Genomic DNA, 19,554 nt, shown 5'->3' with positions numbered 1-19,554 from the left:
AAGACCAGTAAAGATCATTGACCAGGAGTCTTAGAAACTCTACTTTCCTAGATGTCTCCTTAAAAAAACAACTCCAGTAGGCCGGGCGCAGTGTCTCACGTCTGTAATCCCAGTACTTTGGGAGGCCAAGGCAGGCAGATCACTTGAGGTCAGGAGTTTGAGACCAGCCTGGCCAACATGGTGAAACCCCGTCTCTACTAAAAATATGAAATTAGCCAGGCATGGTGGCAGGTGCCTGTAATCCCAGCTACTCCAGAGGCTGAGGCAGGAGAATCACTTGAACCCGGGAGGTGAAGTTTGCAGTGAGCCGAGATCATGCCGCTGCACTCCAGCCTGGGCTACAGAGTGAGACTCCTTCGCAAAAACAAAACAAAACAAAACAAACCACTCCAGCCCTTTTGTGTGCTCAGATTTGCTTCTAGAAAATGGATGCATGGGGGTAAGAAAACAACACTTAAGGAGATTACCTGTTCCTCCTGTTTCTTATGTACATTGTGTTGCAGGTAAAGCAGATGCTGAAATAAATACATTTGAGAAGTATGTGAAGTGCTAAGAGGTGGGGACAGGGACAGAAAGATGAGCCTTCAGAAGAACTAGATGGGAACATGATGGTTTAATGTGGGCCATAGGGTATCAGGGCAGTAAAGAAGCCTCTTGAATCAAAGACAAGCCCAGCTCAAAACCTTTCAGGGGACGTCTGTCCCCTTCTGGCTGCCTAGCGTTCATTCTTCCTTTCTAAGGGCATACAAATTTCCCCTTGGGAAAGTTCTTCTCTCCCACTGCATGCAGGTAATAAATCAAAGTGTGCTGCCCACCCACTCTGAAATTGAAGGCATCCCTTCTAGTTGCTGTACTTCTGGGACGTTGACTTTGGAGTGGAGTCGGGAGACACTGGTACTGATGTTGTAAAAAGCACATTCCTGGAGCAGCCCCCTGGTTTCTTTCCTGGATCCTGCCCTCATTTCAAGCCTGGTTCTCCAGCCTCTTTTCCATTTAGTAGGCACCCCAGTGTCCTTCTGTGTACTCCTTTCTTAAGTTAGTCAGAGTTGGGTTTTGTTGCTTTAAGCAATGCATCCTATCTGATAGAAACCTCAAATGCTGAGGAGCAGCTGCTGATGGGCATTTGGTTCACTGGAAAGGACTTGCTGCAACTTGCTGAGGTGTGAGGACTCAATCTCAGACAACATATCCTAAACATCTATTGTGTGCCAAGTCCTGTGCTAATTTGGTAGAGAAGTACAAGGGAGAATCAAAGGAAATAACAGTGAAGTCTGAGTTTAATCACTAGCTATAAAATAGTTTGATTTACAGCCAAGGGACTTAGGTACCATAAGGAAGAATTGGTCACCCACTGATTTAAGGCAAAGATGAGCATCAGTCAACTTTATTTTTTCAACTCTCTTTTCCTTGCCTATGTGAGCTTCATCTGCTCAAAGACGTGTGTGTGTGTGTGTGTGTGTGTGTGTGTGTACGTACGTATGTATATGGGGGGTGGGAGGGAGGCCCAGACCCTTGTGGTCTTTCCCACTGAGCAATTCTGTTAGTACGCCAGATGTTGATTATAAATAGGCTCAGAAGATAAGGACAGGCTGACCTCTATATTTTGTTGTGGCCCAGCTTGTTTGTTAGTAACAAACATTTGTTAACCACTGGCCACAGCACAACATTGGCCGCAATACCATATGGATTAGTAAAGAAGCAGAAGAGACTGTTCCTACTTTCAGGGAGTTAAGGGTAAAACATGCCCAGATGCTTCAACTCAAGAATAGCTTTAAAAAACACAGACAGAAAGACATGCAAATTAGTGTAGTAAAAATGTAATATTCTGTAAAACATGAAGAAAGCAATGAAGTTTTACTATAGGATTTAATGGAGAGATATACCATGTTTTTGGATGGGACCCATCAGTATTGTAAAGGTGTCAGTTATCTCCTAGCTAATATATATTTGGCGTGTTTCCAATCAAAAATCCAATTTATTTATTTATTTTTTTTTTGAGACGGCTCTGTCGCCCAGGCTGGAGTGCAGTGGCGTGATCTCAGCTCACTGCAAGCTCCGCCTCCCGGGTTCACACCATTCTCCTGCCTCAGCCTCCCGAGTAGCTGGGACCACAGGCGCCTGCCACTGCGCCTGGCTAATTTTTTGTATTTTTAGTAGAGACGGGGTTTCACTGTGGTCTCGATCTCCCGACCTTGTGATCCGCCTGCCTTGGCCTCCCAAAGTGCTGGGATTACAGGCATGAGCCACGGCGCCTGGTCTAAAAATCCAAAATTTTTATGGAACTAAACAAGTTAATCCTATAATTTATCTGGAAAATAAAATGCTGAAATCTGCCAAGAAAATTTTGAAAAATAACAAAGGCAGCCTGCACTATCAACTATCGAAGTATCTCATAAAACTGTATTAATTAAAGCAGTGTCATACTGGCATATGAACAGACAAATAGATCAATGAGCTAGAATAGAGAATATAGAACCAAACCTAAATATTTAATTGAGAACTTGGTGTATATTAAAGATGTCAACTGAAAGTAGGGAAGGGATAGGCCATTTATTGTGTAAGGATGATGAGCTAGTCTGTCAGAAAAAAATGAATTATATCTTCCCTTCACATCATTTTATAAAAGTAAGTGGATTTAAGGTTAATACATTTTCTAAAACTATAGAAGTAATAGAAGGAAACATTGGGAATTATGTTTATAATTGGGTATTGCAATAGCTCTTTTTGAAACAAAATGCAAAACACAAAGGTTTTAACAAAAAACAACAAAATGTATTGTATATTTTAACTTTATCTTGTTATGTCACCATAAAAGATATTTTTATAACTATAAAAGATATTTTTATAACTATAAAAGATATTTTTAACTATAAAAGATTAAAAACTAGGGCCGGGCGCAGTGGCTCATGCTTGTAATCCCAGCACTTTGGGAGGCTGAGAGACTGAGGAGGGCCGATCACCTGAGGTCAGGAGTTCAAGACCAGCCTGGCCAACATGGTGAAACCTCGTCTCTATTAAGAATACAAAAATCAGCTAGGCATGATGGTGTGCGTGCCTGTAATCCGAGCTTCTAGGGAGGCTGAGGCAGGAGAATTGGTTAGACCCAGGAGGCAGAGGTAGCAGTGAGCTGAGATTGCTCCACTGCACTCCAACCTGGGCGATGGAGTGAGATTCTGTCTCAAAAAAAAAAAAAAAAAAAGTACATAAAGTTAAAATATACAATAGATTTTGAGAAAACATTTGTAACATATACTAGATAATGGCTTAATGTAGGAATAATAAAAACAATACTTATAAATCAATAGAAAAATATAATAGAAAAATAGACAAAGGATATCAACAGATAATTCACAGAAGAGAAGTACAAATGACTAGTAAACATGAATCAGGGAAATGCAAATGCAAATAAGCAACTTTTTTTTACCATAGATTGGATCAACCTTAAACACAAGTTGAAACAAGATACTCATTTTTTGCCCATCAAAGTGGCCAGAATGTAGAAGATTAATAATGCCAATTGTTAATGAGGGTGAGGAAGACAGGTACTTTCATTCAATATTGGCAGGAATGTAAATGGATTCATCTTTTTTAGAAGGCAACTTGGCAGTATCTACAAAATGTAAAATGCACATTCCTCTCAGTTCCATCACAGTGCCTTCTGTATGCCCTGTCATCAGGCTTACAAGGAGGAGAGCGCAAAAGCAACGATGTCTCCTAAGGACCAGGCCTAAATTGGCACAGCAGTCTTTCTACCACCTTCTGTAAGCCCAGACAAGCCACAGGCCAGTACAAATCACAGGGAGGGAATCTAGCTCCTGGCAGAAGAATGGAATAAGTGGAATTATTGGCCACTACATTTTCAGACAAACTACCACATAGATAGAAAAAGCATATTCCCTCATGTACCATGCAGCATTTCTTCAGTATTTATATGTTTATATAAATTGCAAAATATTCTACTGTTTTAGTCCATATTTGCTTCCTGATCTAAACTGTGTGACTGGGCACCTATTGAGTTTTTTGTTTTTACATTTTTTTCTTATGGTCTGTGGATAAGTTGTATAAACAAACAACTACACATTGAACCCCACCATAGTAAATGCAGTCTAAAAATTCAATTTTGTAAACCCTGGTATTGTATTATTATGAAGTTAATTAAAAACAGTGTTTTATCAGTAGGTGATATTGTCATAAAATCAAATCTTGTGAGACTTCCACTGTGTGTAATTGATCTTACATTGAACTGAGATCCCAAGTGATTCTGAGGCAATTGATCCCTAATACACACACACACACACACACCACACACACACACACACACACACACACACACACACACTGAGAATTATTGCATCCCACTCTGAGAATGGGGTTAGGTAGGCTGGAAAGAGGACAGTCACCAAACGCCAATCATGTAATAGCTGAATTCACATTATTATGAAACATATTATTTTTAAATATATTTTTGTATATTTTGAAAACATATATTTGTCCTTTTAGATTTACTAAGTGTCTGTATATTCATTGAAGCAAATCTCCCCTAGGTGTGTAATGTACGTCCAATGCTCTGGGGATAGAGCTAGAGGTGAATGAGCAGTGGGAGGGGTTTGCTTGAAAAGAGTTTCTAAAGTGATCAAGTCACCTGGGTGCTAGGACAGAGCTGTGCATGGAGAAGGGGCAACTCCCCCAGCAACCTGATTGGAAGTGAGTCTTGAAAGACAAGTAATAGCTGGCCCAAAGAGACGCTGGGTTTGAAGGAGCATTCCAGTCAAAGGAGACAGCTTGAGCAAAGACTCCTCAGATAAAAATAGTTCAACACCATGTGTACCTGTTCTGGGTGGAGTTGGGGCCAGTAGTTTAGGTTTATTTGAGCTTAGGTGGAAATGTTAAGTGAGTACCAGGGTGTAGCCGGCCTCCTAGGCCAAGTGAGGACCCATGCAGTGGAGGGTGGGGGCCAGGCTTGTGTGTTGAGATCATCCCTCCATTGGCGGGTGGATAATGGAGTAGGTGAGAGCAAGACTAGAGGCTAGGAGGCTGCTTGGGGGGCTGCTGCCAAGATTCTGAGGAGGTGACCTGACTCTAAACTGGGAATGTGGCATCAGGACGGTCACATGTGTCATCATTAAATGTGAAATCTTTGAATAGCCAAAAAGAAACTTTACTTTATTCTTTTGTTCTATTTTCTGAGATTATATTGTATTCTAAACATGTTCAGAAGGTAGGCATATGAAATTTACTCATTCTTTTGACATTTTTAAGCTTAGCATATTTCCACTTTTAATTTATATTATAAACAAAATTTTCTTTAAACTTTCCTCCAGGAGTGATCAAAAGTTTGATTTCTTGGATAGTCCTCTCCCTCTATGCAAAACTTATTATCTAACTTGGTTGTCTGAAATCCTTTATAAGTTCTGTATCTAGATCTTGTGTAGTGTTTGGTTGTCCAATTGACATTTTTATAAGCTTGCTTTTTGTTACTGTCATAATCCACTCAGCTCTTATAAATGCCTTCGCCTGCCTTCCAAATGCCATGGCTTTTGCAGTGATATTTGCACCTGTGGTGTTATGCTGGCAAGTGACTTCATGTCCTTAATGTCTTAAAATACTCTTTCCTCTCCTCCCCTCCCCCGAAAAGGAAGCTTGTCTGGGAACTGGTTTGCTTAAGGTGATAGCTTCACTTCTCTTAACTTTGTGTAGATTTCATTAATTACACACACATACAAGGAGTAAATCAAAGGGTTTTGGGGATCATCTGGTTCTGAGAGAAATGATAGGCAGGAATTGACAAGTAGGTTAAGGTAAATTATTAATAAAATACTCACTGCTGCCATATAATACAGAGGGCAATGATTGATGTCACTACCATTTTATATTATATGACTCCAGTTTATGTAGGATACAAATCCTGGACAACAATCAAGCTTGGGCTAAAAGCCATGGAAGTGAAACCAACAGCAGTTTCAGTAAATGGAATCATCTTGTACTGTGGTTGTAAACCATAATCATTTCTTAGTTGTAACTTGGAACATCTTCTTTTCCTGGTAATTAACTATTTGTGATTTTTGCACTTCCTACCAACGCCTAGAGTCACTCTGTGTTTTTACAATGGACTGTTGTTAGTGAGGCTTCATGCCTTGCTTAGGCTAACAAGCCTTTACCTTTAATCAACGCAACAAATATTTACACTGCACTGCCCTTACAGCACATTCTCTGGAGCATACAGTAGTGCCCTCACCCCGCAAGGCACTTACAGGCCCTTAGAAGAATTTGCAGCCCTTCCCAGCGTAACTGAGAGCAGCAGGTTTGGCTAATGGAATAACCACTGCAGCTGTGGCCTGTCTTGTTAGGGAAAGAAGTGAGCATTTAGTGAGTGTAGGCACTATGCTATTTCATATACATCAACTCCTTTAATAATGAGCTAACTTGTCAAGTTAGAATGTGTTCAAAATGTATCACTTGCTTTCTTTTTATTCTATATTATGGAAATAACCCATGTTGAATTACTTAAGAGTTACCCTAAATTGAAATCCTCTCTTTATGTACATGTCCTGGTTGATTTCTAAAGCTAATCTGATGCAGAGTGTATTAGTAAATGGGGAAAGGCGGTAAATCATGGTATGGATGTAATGTAATAAAAACCTCATGTTTATGCTTTGTGTGCAGAATTTGCCGGGAAAAAAATAGGTTGAAAGACTTTTGCTAAAAGATTTTTCAGAACATTGCTGCTCAAGGAATGTAGAGAAAATTGACCTCCCTTGTCCTTTCTTTAGATACATTCCACCATTGATCTGGGGGAAAAGTGGACACATCCAGACAGCCTTGTATGGGAAGATGGGAAGGGTGAGGTCGCCACATCCTTACGGGCACCGAAAGTTCATCACTATGTCTGATGGAGCCACTTCTACATTCGACCTCTTCGAGCCCTTGGCTGAGCACTGTGTTGGAGGTGAGCTGCTTTAGATTGTATGGTTGGGCCATCACTTGGAGAAGGAGCACTAATCAGTGGAGAGCACAGCACAGTATGAATACTCGTGCCGCTCACTCTGCCCATGGCATCGGGGGCTGTTGGGAAGTCTGCTGGGATGCATCACTTAGGAGCAGCCCGCAAAGGTTAGCTTCAGCGTGTGTTTGCCAGTCACCATGTAAAGCTCTTCAGAACTCATTGTAGAATAGTTTTTAATCCTCTTGTGAAATACAGAAGCTTGATGTAAGGGGATGAGGGAGTGCTTGGAGCCCAGGCACCCCAGGACCAGGCTTCTGGGTTGATAACAGCAACAGAGTCCAGACCATTCTCAGTGCTTCGTGTATACTGTTATCTCATTTAATCCTCAAATAGTGCTGTGAGGCTGGTATTTACTATCCCTACTTTACTGATGAGGAAACTGAAGCCCAGAGGTGCAGTATAGGCTGGTGTTTGTTGGATAAGCAGTAGATAAAAAGGCTCTCAGGTTCCCTTTGCTTAGGTTTCCCTGGACAAAAAGACACATTAAGGTCATGTCTATCATGCAATGGTATAGGACACCTATTTCTGAGAAATAACTGAAATTTTCATTGCTGCTGGAATTTGGCATTGTTCTATCTAGCCTATAGATAGAACAATAAGCAAGCATTCATTCTAAAATGCTTCGTAATGAAGACTTTTGAGGAAGTGGAGTTAGGTACAAGCATCCTTTTGAATGCTATTTCTACCAGAAGTGAACATGTCTTTTGCATTATATAGTATTCCAAAGCACGTAGTTTTTTTTTTTTTTTTTGCTTTTGTTTTTTTTAAATAGGAACTCAGTATTTATTTATGGGTAAATTCCAGTAAACATATTAGGTATTTAAAGTGGCTAGAACTGCTAAGTAGCTGGTGACAAAGATTTAATTGATATTCCCTCTGCCTGGAATGCTGGTCCCCAGACCTTCACATGGCTACCTCCTCCTTGTCATTCAGGTCTCAGCTCAGATATCACCTCCTCAGAGGGACCATCTCTGACTCCCCTAACTAATGTTTCCTTCTCAGTAAATCCATCATGCCTTCCTGCTTTAGTTCTTCATGGTAGCTTCTACTCTCTAAACCTATTTGTGTGGTTGTGTATTATTTATCTGCTAGAATGTAGGAATCCCCAGAGCCCAGAATAGCTGGCTTCTAATAAACGGTCATGGAAAGGATGAATACATGAATAGATGAGGAGTTCACATTGTGTTTATAAATCTGTAGCTGGTTTTTCCTATATTTATTTAAATATTATTTAAAACAGTTAAATGTTTTCTTTCCCTTATTTATAATGCTTTTTCTTCTTCCACCACTAAAGCACAAAGTTTAGTTTGACCATCTGCTTTTCCTACCAGGACCAACATGGGAAGTTGAAAAGGGCAGAACAGTGATTCCTCCTTGTACTTGTTCATGTTTTTCCATCACTCCTGCCCCCAGAAATGACTGACAAAGGTGCTTCCAGGGAAGGCAGTATTTGTACCTAAGACGTACTCTGAGAAAAACAGCCCTTTTCCCCCTTTTCTGACTTTTTTTCTGACTATAAAAGGAATAGGTACTCATTTTAGAAAATATGGATAATACATTTAAAAAATAAGAATCACCCGTAATTTTGTCACCCAACATATATTGTTGATGTTTTGTTCCATTTTCTTATAGTTCTATGCATTGTTTTTCCAAAATTTGAATTATCATACATTATATTATAAAGACTTTCCCATGTCATTAAAAATCTAAAAGGCTTCAAAAACACAATTTTAATGATTGCTTAATATTCTACAATGTGGTCATATTATAATTTAACCATTCTATGTTTGAGCATTTAACTTATTTACAACTTTGTAACTATCAATAATTATATTGTCCTTCATCAGAAAATTTTAGGCAGGATTTCAAGAATTGGAATTTACTAGGTCAAAGCTTATACATTTTATAAAGAGATGGAGTCTTGCTGTGTTGCCCAGGTTAGTACAGTGACTGTTTACAGATACAGTCATTGTGTTCTACAGCCTTAAACTATTGGGCTCAAGTGATCCTCCTGCCTCAGCCTTGCAAATAGTTGGAATACAGACATGTGTCACTACATCCAGCAATTTACAAAATTTTTAAGGTTCTTTATGCATATTGGACAATTGCTTACTAATTCATATTTCCCTACCAACATTAAGAATTTGTAAATTTTAAAAATCTTAATTTGAACAAAAATTATAATCAAATTTAATGACCTAAGCACCTCTTTGCTTTTAAATAAAAGTATATATTCATATTTTTAAGTAGGCAATTCATACTCACGATAGAAAGTTCACAAGGTACTGACAGTATACAGAGAAAGTATCTCACTCTCTGTCCTCTACTCTCCATCCCTACCCCTGCTCAATACTACCCACTCCCAAGGTTCTTGTGTGTGATTCCAAAGATAGTGGATGCATTTATAAATATAGATATCTTTTTCTCTCCACACAAAAGGCAGCATTATTATAACCCCTTTCTGCATTTAACATTTTTTTTTTTTTTTTTTTTTTTTGAGATGGAGTCTCGCTCTGTCGCCCAGGCTGGAGTGCAGTGGCCGGTTCTCAGCTCACTGCAAGCTCCGCCTCCTGGGTTCATGCCATTCTCCTGCCTCAGCCTCCTAGTAGCTGGGACTACAGGCGCCCGCCACCTCGCCCGGCTAGTTTTTTGTATTTTTTAGTAGAGACGGGGTTTCACCGTGTTAGCCAGGATGGTCTCAATCTCCTGACCTCGTGATCCGCCCGTCTCGGCCTCCCAAAGTGCTGGGATTACAGGCTTGAGCCACCGCGCCCGGCCGGATTTAGCATTTTTTTCACTTAATTTATGGAAGAGCTTGCCACATCAGTGTATATAAAAAAGTCTCATTATTTTTAAGGGCTTCATAATATTTCATCACTTACATAGGCAATAATTTATCCAACCAGACCCCTATTTTTGGGCATTTAGATTGTGTTCAGTCATATGCAAAAGGATATGTATTGCATGATTGAACACAACCTAATACATATATATTATTTTACATATGTACAATTACCTCTGTAGGATAAATACCTCAAAGTAAAATTGCTGGGTCAAAGGGTCTGTGCAAACACCACTTTTTATTTTTTCATTCATTCATTCATTCATTCATTCATGTAGAATTTCTTACAGAAATTAAGAGTAATGTTCAGGAACTTCTATAGCAATGTGACAGAGTAATTTTATATTTGTTGAATCTTATAGTAGAAAATTGAGGTTTATATGTTTTTCATTTAATTTTTTTAGTAATTAACTTTTATTGTCTTTTTCAAAAGTATCTGTTCATGACTTATTGGATATTTTCAAAATCAACCCTTCAGTATAGATAGCTTGAGAAACACTGATATAGACAGCTCCAGCTAGAAGGGAAAAATTCTTCCCCAGAGAACTGAGTAAAAGATGTATGTTGAATTCCCTCCCCCTGTTTTCTAGGCCAGTGAAGTGTAATTGTGTCCATTTATCATGTCACATTTCTTGGATACATCAGGATCTCTTTCTCTACCCTGTAGATGATATCACCATGGTCATCTGTCCTGGAATTGCCAATCACAGCGAGAAGCAGTACATCCGCACTTTCGTTGACTACGCCCAGAAAAATGGCTATCGGTGTGCTGTGCTGAACCACCTGGGTGCCCTGCCCAACATTGAACTGACCTCGCCACGCATGTTCACCTATGGTAAGCATGGCTAAGTGGAGTCCTCCCTTTTTCTGCAAGTGTGCTGCTACTTCTGCTTCTGCCTTGTTTTTTTTTTTTTTTTTTTAAGTTTTAAACCTATGCCCATCTGTAAGAGATGGTAGGTCACATGGTTATATCAACAGCAAACTTGTACTGGGCATTGATGATGCCACGCCTCACACCAGCCTTTGAGATGGGCACTGTAACCACCCTCACAGAGGCAGAAACTGAAGCTTACAAGGGAAAGTCTTGCCCAAGGTCCCCTAGCTAGTAAGAGTCACAGCAGGGCGGGGAGCCAGGTAGATTGGGTAGCAGAGCTCATGCCCTTCAGGACTGTGCTATTCTGATGCTCATTCATCAGGACTCTTGTGACTGGTGGGCAAGGGTGTGATGAGGCATGTGAATGTCAGTGGGAAGGGAGCCTGGCACAGTAGCAGCCCACTGGATTTTAGGTTCCTGGGGAACAGGAACTAGATCCCGTATTTAGACAAATGCTTCTTTTTTTTTTTTTTTGAGGCGGAGTCTCGCTCTGTCGCCCGGACTGGAGTGCAGTGGCCAGATCTCAGCTCACTGCAAGCTCCGCCTCCCGGGTTTACGCCATTCTCCTGCCTCAGCCTCCCGAGTAGCTGGGACTACAGGCGCCCGCCACCTCGCCCGGCTAGTTTTTGTATTTTTAGTAGAGACGGGGTTTCACCGTGTTAGCCAGGATGGTCTCGATCTTCTGACCTCGTGATCCGCCCGTCTCGGCCTCCTTTTTTTTTTTTTTTTGAGACGGAGTCTCACTTTGTCGCCCAGGCTGGAGTGCAGTGGCATGATCTCGGATCACTGCAAGCTCCGCCTCCCGGGTCCATGCCATTCTCCTGCCTCAGCCTCCCGAGCAGCTGGGATTACAGGCATGTGCCACCATGCCCGGCTAATTTTTTGTATTTTTAGTAGAGACAGGGTTTCACTGTGTTAGCCAGGATAGTCTCGATCTCCTGACCTCGTGATCCACCTGCCTCGGCCTCCCAAAGTGCTGGGATTACAGCATGAGCCACTGCACCCAGCCGACAAATGAAAAATGCTTCTTGATTTGAATTAAAATTGTGTGTTAGCTGGGCCAGATGTGGTAGCTCATGCCTGTAATCCCTTCTCTAGTAATTAATTTTTATTGTCTTTTTTTTTTTTTTTTTGAGATGAAGTCTTGCTCTGTCACCCAGGCTGGAGTGCAGTGGCGCAATCTCAGCTCACTGCAAGCTCCGCCTCCTGGGTTCACTATGTTTTCCTGCCTCAGCCTCCCAAGTAGCTGGGACTACATGCACCTGCCACTATGCCCAGCTAATTTTTTTGTATTTTTAGTAGAGGCAGGGTTTCACTGTGTTAGCCAGGATGGTCTCAATCTCCTGACCTCATGGCCTGCCCACCTTGGCCTCCCAAAGTGCTGGGATTACAGGCATGAGCCACCACGCCCAGCCTTTTTATTGTCTTTTTCAAAAGTATCTTACCAGACATTTTCAAAACCAACCCTTCACCATAAATAGTGCACTTTGGGAGGCTGAGGCAGGTGGATCACTTGAGGCCAGGAGTTCGAAGCAAGCCTGGCCATCATGGCAAAACCCTGTCTCTACTAAAAATATAAAAATTAGCTGGCACACGCCTGTAATCCCAGCTATTCAGGAGGCTGAGGCATGAGGATCACTTGAATCCGGGAGGCAGAGATCACACCACTACACTCCAGCCTGGGCAAGAGAGCAAGACTCTGTCTGAAAAAAAAAAATAATAATAATCCTGTTTTAACTAAGGTTCTGGCTTCTGGACTGCTTGTTCTTGATTCTTATTAGCTCTTTCTTTAGATTATGTATGCACACATAAACATATCTGTCATCTCACCATAACTATAATTTTCTATTTCTTCAAACTACCCTTCTGTCTTTATCAATGTATACATAGTTTTTATTTATTGCAGTCATAGCATGTATATCTATGGTAATTTATTTAAATAACTTTATATTCACCAACATAAAGATGTTTAATCTTTTTAAGAGCCACATTGCTGTTACTACTCTGTTATAGTTTATTTAGCCATTTATCTTTGTAGGACATACGGATTATTTAAAGGTTTTCACCATTTTAAATAACAATGCTATAAATACTGTATCTCGTACATAGAATTATTTTCTCTTTAATGACCTTGGAGTAAATTCCCAGTAAAATTGAGGAGTCAACTTTTTTTTGCATATTTGTACATCTTGTCAGATTGGCCTCCAGCAAGATCATTCCAGTTACATTGCCAATGGTAACATGCAAGGGCACTGTCTCCTATAAGGGCAGGTAAGGGAAGGTCACAGGTATGGAAGCATGAACAGGTACACCTGCTTTGTGCCAAGCAGGGTTCTGGGTGCCCTGAATTCATTTCCTCTTCTGTATTCACACCCACAACTGAAGATACCCATTTTACAGACTCTGTTCTGTTCAGCAGTTTGGTCAGTAGCTTGAAAATATACGTGAATTCGGCCGAGCGCAGTGGCTCACACCTGTAATCCCAGCACTTTGGGAGGCCAAAGTGAGCAGATCACGAGGTCAGGAGATCGAGACCATCCTGGCTAACATGGTAAAACCCCACCTCTACTAAAAATACAAAAAAGTAGCTGCACATGGTGGCGGATGCCTGTAGTCCCAGCTACTCGAGAAGCTGAGGCAGGAGAATGGCCTGAACCCAGGAGGTGAAGCTTGCAGTGAGCCGAGATCAGGCCACTGTACTTCAGCCTGGGTGACAGAACGAGCCTCTGTCTCAAAAAAAAAAAAAAAGAAAAGAAAAGAAAATATAAGTGAATATCCAGATTTACAGGCAGCACAGGCACATGGGGAATAGTGAGTGTGTGGTAGACAGAATTGACCCAAAAGTCAGAAATAGGCCAAATCAAACACAAAGAAAACAATGGGGAATAATGGTAAGGTCTTGTGCTTGGATATATAGATTGTCTATACAAGTAGAAGATGGGGAGGCATGGCTTGGCTGCAGGGCCAGGATGGAGATTTGGGAGTACTAACAGTACAGTGTGCCAACAATAATACGAGAAATGTCAGTGAGAACACTTAATGTGCACCAGACATAGTGCTGATGTCACATGTAGGCACAATCTCTTTTATCTCCACAGCAACCCATGGGACCATAAAATTCTGATGAAAAAACTGAGGCACAGAGAGGTTAAGTGATTTGGGCAAGGGCACAGAGCCAGTAAGTAGAAGAGCTAAGAGAGGAGCCTGGATCTGGCTGCCAGAATCATCTCAGCGATAGCACAGTAACTGGGTCTGTATGGTCTAGGCCTCCCAGGCCCAGAGTGCTGTATTGTGCGGCTGTAGGCCAGAGAGACCAGATTGGAAGGTGTTACCACACCAGGTCAGGGGAGTCCAGCAGCCGAAGCAGCAGAGAAGAATAGGTTAAGTGAAGGCCTTGCTCCCAGAGAGTACCTGGGTCCGGAGACAGGCTCTGGATCCAATGCCCCAGCACTGCCACTGATGCTGTGTAGCTCGAGCAGTTTCTTAAACTCAGTTCCAGATTCTTCACCTGCAGTAAGGTGGAGATACAATTAAATGTGGGTTACTGAGGACTTGGTAGGCAGTTGATTAACATATAGTAAACATTTATTGTATGTTAGGTTCATTATTTTTGTTTTTTTTGTTTGTTTGTTTTTGAGGCAGAGTCTCACTCTGTCACCCAGGAGGGAGTGAAGTGGTATAATCATGGCTCATTGCAGCTTCAACCTCCCAAACTCAAGCGAACTTCCCACCTCATTTTTTAATTTTTTGTAGAGATAAGGTCTCACTATGTTGTCCAGGCTGGTCTCAAACTCCTGAGCTCAAGCAATCCACCCGCTTCGCCCTCCCAAAGTGCTGGGATTACAGACGTAAGCCACCACGCCAGCCAGGTTTATTCTTATTCAAATACTTGAAGGTATATTCATGTTGGTGAGAGATTAACCATGCTCTTTGTGACCCAGATAAATAAGATGTGTTCTGCCGGGGAGATGCAAGTATCATTAAAGAATTACAATACAGGGCTGGGCACGGTGGCTCACACCTGTAATCCCAGCTCTTTGGGAGGCTGAGGCGGGCAGATTACCTGAGGTCAGGAGTTTGAGACCAGCCTGGCCAACATTGTGAAACCCGTGTCTACTACAAATACAAAAATTAGCTGGGCGTGGTACCAGGCACCTATAATCCCAGCTACTTGGAAGCCTGCGACAGGAGAATCACTTGAACCCAGGAGGTGGAGGTTGCAGTGAGCCGAGATCACACCACGGCACTTCAACCTGGGTGACAGAACAAGACTCCGTCTCAAGAAAAAAAAAAAAGAATTACAATACAGCATGATGAGTGGACTAATACAGCAGGCCTGGTGAATATGCTGCAGCAGCATGGAGAAAACAGCCTGGATCTGTGGGCGAGGAGTCAAGTTGTGGGAGGAAGAATTCTCCCAGGAAAGGCATTTGAGCTGGGTCCTCAAAGATGAGCTCCTGAATGGAGGCACTCGTAAACAGTTGGAGTTTATAGACAGGGGAGTGGGCTATGGAAGGGCAACCCATGCAGAAGAGCAGCATTCACGGCTGCCTTAAGAGCACTCTATGTTTGGGCTGAGGAACTGCCTGTGAGCATGGAAAACCCTTGGAGATGAGGTGAATCCATCAGGGGAGAGCTTCAGGCCCCCGGTTTTGAAAATTAACTATCGCCTTTAATCTGTGGATGGTGGTGTTACATTTTATTTCATCAGAATTTTAGAAGCAAATTTCTGTAGTTTATTATACTTTAGAAATGTTCTAGAAAGACAGGTTACCTAGAAAAAAAATGGGTGTTTTCTCCTAGCCATACTATTTGTTTTTTTGTGTGTATCAGTACATGTTTTACTTGTTAATAATTTCTTTTAACCATTGGAGGATAAGATCAACCAAATATGACATTAAAAAGATCAGAAATCCAGAATTTGGATGCTTTGTTGAAATGTAAAAATTAAAACATCTTTGGTAGCTCCAGAGAGCCTAGAGAGAGAAAGCGCTATTGTTTTGTTAGGTGCTATTGATGTAATTTTAGTTTAAAATAATGTTTTTAATAAACTTTTTCCTGGGCTGGTGGAAAAGGAGCAATCCTTCACCAAAGGTGGCCTAACACATTAGAGCAAAGCCCATGTTTGTTACTTTTGACTGGTCAATTGAGATAGGTCCACAGTTAACATGCTAGAACCGGAAACCTTGTATCATAGTTAATCATGTCCTCATGTAAGTGTGTTAGCTGTTGATGTGTGGGCTTTCTATACTTTAGTACAAAGATCTTTGTCAACTTTTGTTTCTACACCCAGTACTGTTCTCAATTTTTAATTATTGTTGCCTTGCAATATGGCCTGATATCTGATGGTACCAACCCTGACTCATGGCTCTTTCAGAGTATGCTCTTGTCTCCCTACCTATTTTTTTTAATTTGAACAGAATTATTGTATCAAGTTCCATGTTGAGTTTTTGTATTAGTCAAGATGGACTAGATTATGCTGTGGAAGCTAACAACTTGGATCTCAGTGGTTTAAAACAATTGTTTCTGTCCATACTATCCATTCATTATGGCTTAGCTGAGGGGCCTCTGTCTCCATTGTTGTGGTCCTCACTCAAGGAACCAGGCCCACAGAGCATCTACCTGCTGAAACATTTCCCAAGGGTAGGAACAGTTGGCTCTTGAAGCTTCTGCTCAGAAATGACAGAGGTTACTCCTGATCACAATTTATTGGTCAAAGTACAGTACATGACCAATCCTAACCTCAGTGGGGTAGGGGAGATGCATCCTTCCTAGAGATGGAAAGTAGTTATTGGTGGTGAACTCTCGCACAGCTTATCACAATTTCTGAAGGGGAACTTTAATTTATAAATTAATGTAGAAAAATTTATAATACTTACTTTTCTCATCCAGGAGCATGACCTTTTCCTTCAAGTCTTCCTTTATTTCTACCTAAAAGAACTTCTAGTTCTCTTTGTGTAGGTCAGTTTGTTGTCAACATTAGAATTCCCCACGGGAGCTCTTAAATACCAGTGCCAGTGGCTTAGCTCTTGGGGGGGTCTAAGGTACAGCCAAGGTTTTTCAGAGCCACAGATACAGGTTTTATTCCTTGTTCTCACTTTAGTTTTATTTTTCTATTTTTGCTTTTTTACTTTTTATTACAGACAATGTGCAGAAGTAGGGAGAATAGTAGAATAAACCCCAGTGTACCCTTTACCCAACCTCAACAATTGTTCAACTCATGGCCAATCTTGTTTGCTTTATAAACTACTCCCTTCTTGCATCCCCTCTCAAAGATTGTTTTGTTTTGTTTTGTTTTGTTTTGTTTTATTTATTGACACAAGGTCTCACTCTGTTGCCCAGGCTAGAGTGCAGTGGTATAATCTCAGCTCACTGCAACCTCTGCCTCCCAGGTTCAAGTGATTCTCCTGCCTCAGCCTCCCTAGTAGCTATGATTATAAGCACCCACCACCACACCCAGCTAATTTTTATATTTTTAGTAGAGACAGGGTTTCACTATGTTGGCCAGGCTGGTCTCAAACTCCTGACCTCAGGTGATCCACTCACCTTGGCCTCCCAAGTGCTGGGATTACAGGCGTGAGCCACTGCGCCCAGCCTCAAAGATTATTTGAAGCAAGCCCCAGACAGCCTGTCCAGTTTCACCTGTGACTGTTTCCAGTGTATATCACTAAGATACACAGGCTCTTTGTAAACTGTCTTCATTTGTTAGGACTGCCATAACAAAGTACTACAGTGGGAGTGGCTTATACAAGAGCAATTTATTTTCTCACAGTTCTAGGGCCTAGAAGTCCGAGATCAAGGGGTCAGCAGGGTTGGTTTCTTCTGATACCTCTCTTCTTGGCTTGTAGATGACTGTTTTTTTTGTTTGTTTGTTTTGTTTTTTGAGACGGAGTCTCGCTCTGTCGCCCAGGCTGGAGTGCAGTGGCGCAATCTCGGCTCACTGCAAGCTCCGCCTCCCGGGTTCCCGCCATTCTCCCGCCTCAGCCTCCGAGTAGCTGGGACTACAGGCGCCCGCCACCGCGCCCGGCTAGTTTTTTGTATTTTTAGTAGAGACGGGGTTTCACCGTGTTAGCCAGGAGGGTCTCGATCTCCTGACCTCGTGATCCACCCGCCTCGGCCTCCCAAAGTGCTGGGATTACAGGCTTGAGCCACCGCGCCCGGGCGATGACTGTTTTCTTGCTGTGGATTGACACTACAGTCACCTGTGTCTCTGTCTGATATCTCTCTGTGTCCTAATCTCTTCTTGAAAGGACACCAGTCATCCTGCATTAGGGCCCACCCTAACAACCACATTTTGTCTTAATTACATCTTGAAAAGCCTTATCTCCTAATATAGTCACATTCTGAGGTACTGGGGGTTAGGACTTCAGCATATGAATCTTGGGGGAGACACCATTCAGCCCATAATATAACAGAAGCACAAGGGCATCATCACAACAGAAACACGGAAAACAGTGTTCCTCAAGAGTAATTTAATTTCCCCATTGTCTTTCTGCTTTTTTCCGTTTTCATTCGTTTGTTCAATTTAGGATCCAAGTCAGGTCCATATATTCCAATTGGCTGATAGATCTCTTATGCCGCTTTTCAATCTCCTTTCCCGCATTTTTAACAGGTCCCCAACCAAGTAAGCCTCTCTTCCAGGTGGGATCACTGGATGTGACATTGGGGGAGTTCTCTGGATCCCCAGGACATACTGCAGTCCACCATCAGGCCCCCTGTTCCCACCCTGAGTATATGGAAATTCCAGGCACTGCACTCCAGGGCCTGCTAATCCCAGGACTGCCCAAGTTCTATTTGGAAGGCCCTTTTGTGGTCTTCACTTGGTTTCTCCTTGTCATCCAGGACTCAACAAAGATGTCACCCTCTGAGAGAGCCCTTACTTGACTCCTCTCCCCCATCTAAAGTTGCCCCACCCCAAAACCCAGTCATTATCTAATGCCCTTCCTTACTTTCTTCAGGGCACTTAAGATTTGCAGTTAAGGATTTGTTTTCATAATCTGTGAAATTATTTGTTTATATGTCTGTTCATCTGTCTCTCCATCCGAAAAGTTCACTCACTGAGAGCAGGCAGTTTTTTGCGCTCCCTGCTGTAGCTCCCCAGTGCCTAGAATCTTGCTTGGATGATAAAAAGCACTCACTGCATCACTGTTTACTGAATGCCTACTGAGATGGGAACTGACAGTTTGTGGATGTAAGATGATACTTTACAAACTAGTACATCCCAAACCATTGTGCCCTACATGTGAGTTTTCCGTTAGGCAAATTGCCTCTCTTTTGAGCAGATGTCAGGCATTCAAGTCACTGTGAATATCCTTTGGGCTTTTTGCAGCTGTGATCTTGACCAGAAGAAAACCAAAGAGGGCATTAACATGAAACTCTATATTCTTCTCTTCCTGTTATGCACCTGCCTCGAATCTCTCTGAGAAAATTATAAAGGATCTTTTCCCGTTTATCAACCCAATTCTGTTGCAAACCACATAAGCTTTGCTAATGTGATTAGAAATTGTTGAAAACAGATCTGCCTTGCACAGAATTTCCTAAACGGATAATGACGCATTCTTGTGACTTAGAACCCTCCGCGCTGCCTTTGAAAGATAAATTCATTAAGGAAAATCCTTCATGGCAGCAGTTACCATTTATCTTACTCTAATGAGTGCCAGGCATGTGCTTTCATTTTACGTCACTTGATCCTTACTGCCTCAAAGGTAGGTTTTAATTAGTATCCCCACTTCACAGGCTTAGGGAGGTTAAGTACCTTGCCCTGAGTCATGCGACTAGTGAGTGGCAGAACCAGCCTTCAATCAGTGTGACTCTTAACCCCAACTCAATACCACC

The 19,554-nt window shown here is 41.9% G+C and overlaps 1 protein-coding gene across 3 annotated transcripts in view; it reads left to right on the top strand.

Annotated features, from left to right (window-relative positions):
* Nucleotides 1-19,554, top strand: part of ABHD2 (abhydrolase domain containing 2, acylglycerol lipase) — a 120,795-nt gene that overhangs the window by 60,134 nt on the left and 41,107 nt on the right. For all 3 annotated transcript variants that reach the window (XM_033189070.1, XM_033189068.1, XM_033189071.1), the window contains 2 exons: nt 6,771-6,946; nt 10,513-10,680. In XM_033189070.1, the coding sequence (XP_033044961.1) occupies nt 6,771-6,946; nt 10,513-10,680 (344 nt within the window). The remainder of the gene's footprint in view (nt 1-6,770; nt 6,947-10,512; nt 10,681-19,554) is intronic.

Source organism: Trachypithecus francoisi, unplaced genomic scaffold (assembly GCF_009764315.1).
Source record: "Trachypithecus francoisi isolate TF-2019V2 unplaced genomic scaffold, Tfra_2.0 Lachesis_group3, whole genome shotgun sequence".
NCBI lineage: Eukaryota > Metazoa > Chordata > Mammalia > Primates > Cercopithecidae > Trachypithecus > Trachypithecus francoisi.
The sequence above is the reverse complement of the archived record's forward strand: the minus strand, read 5'-3'. Positions and strand labels throughout refer to the sequence as shown.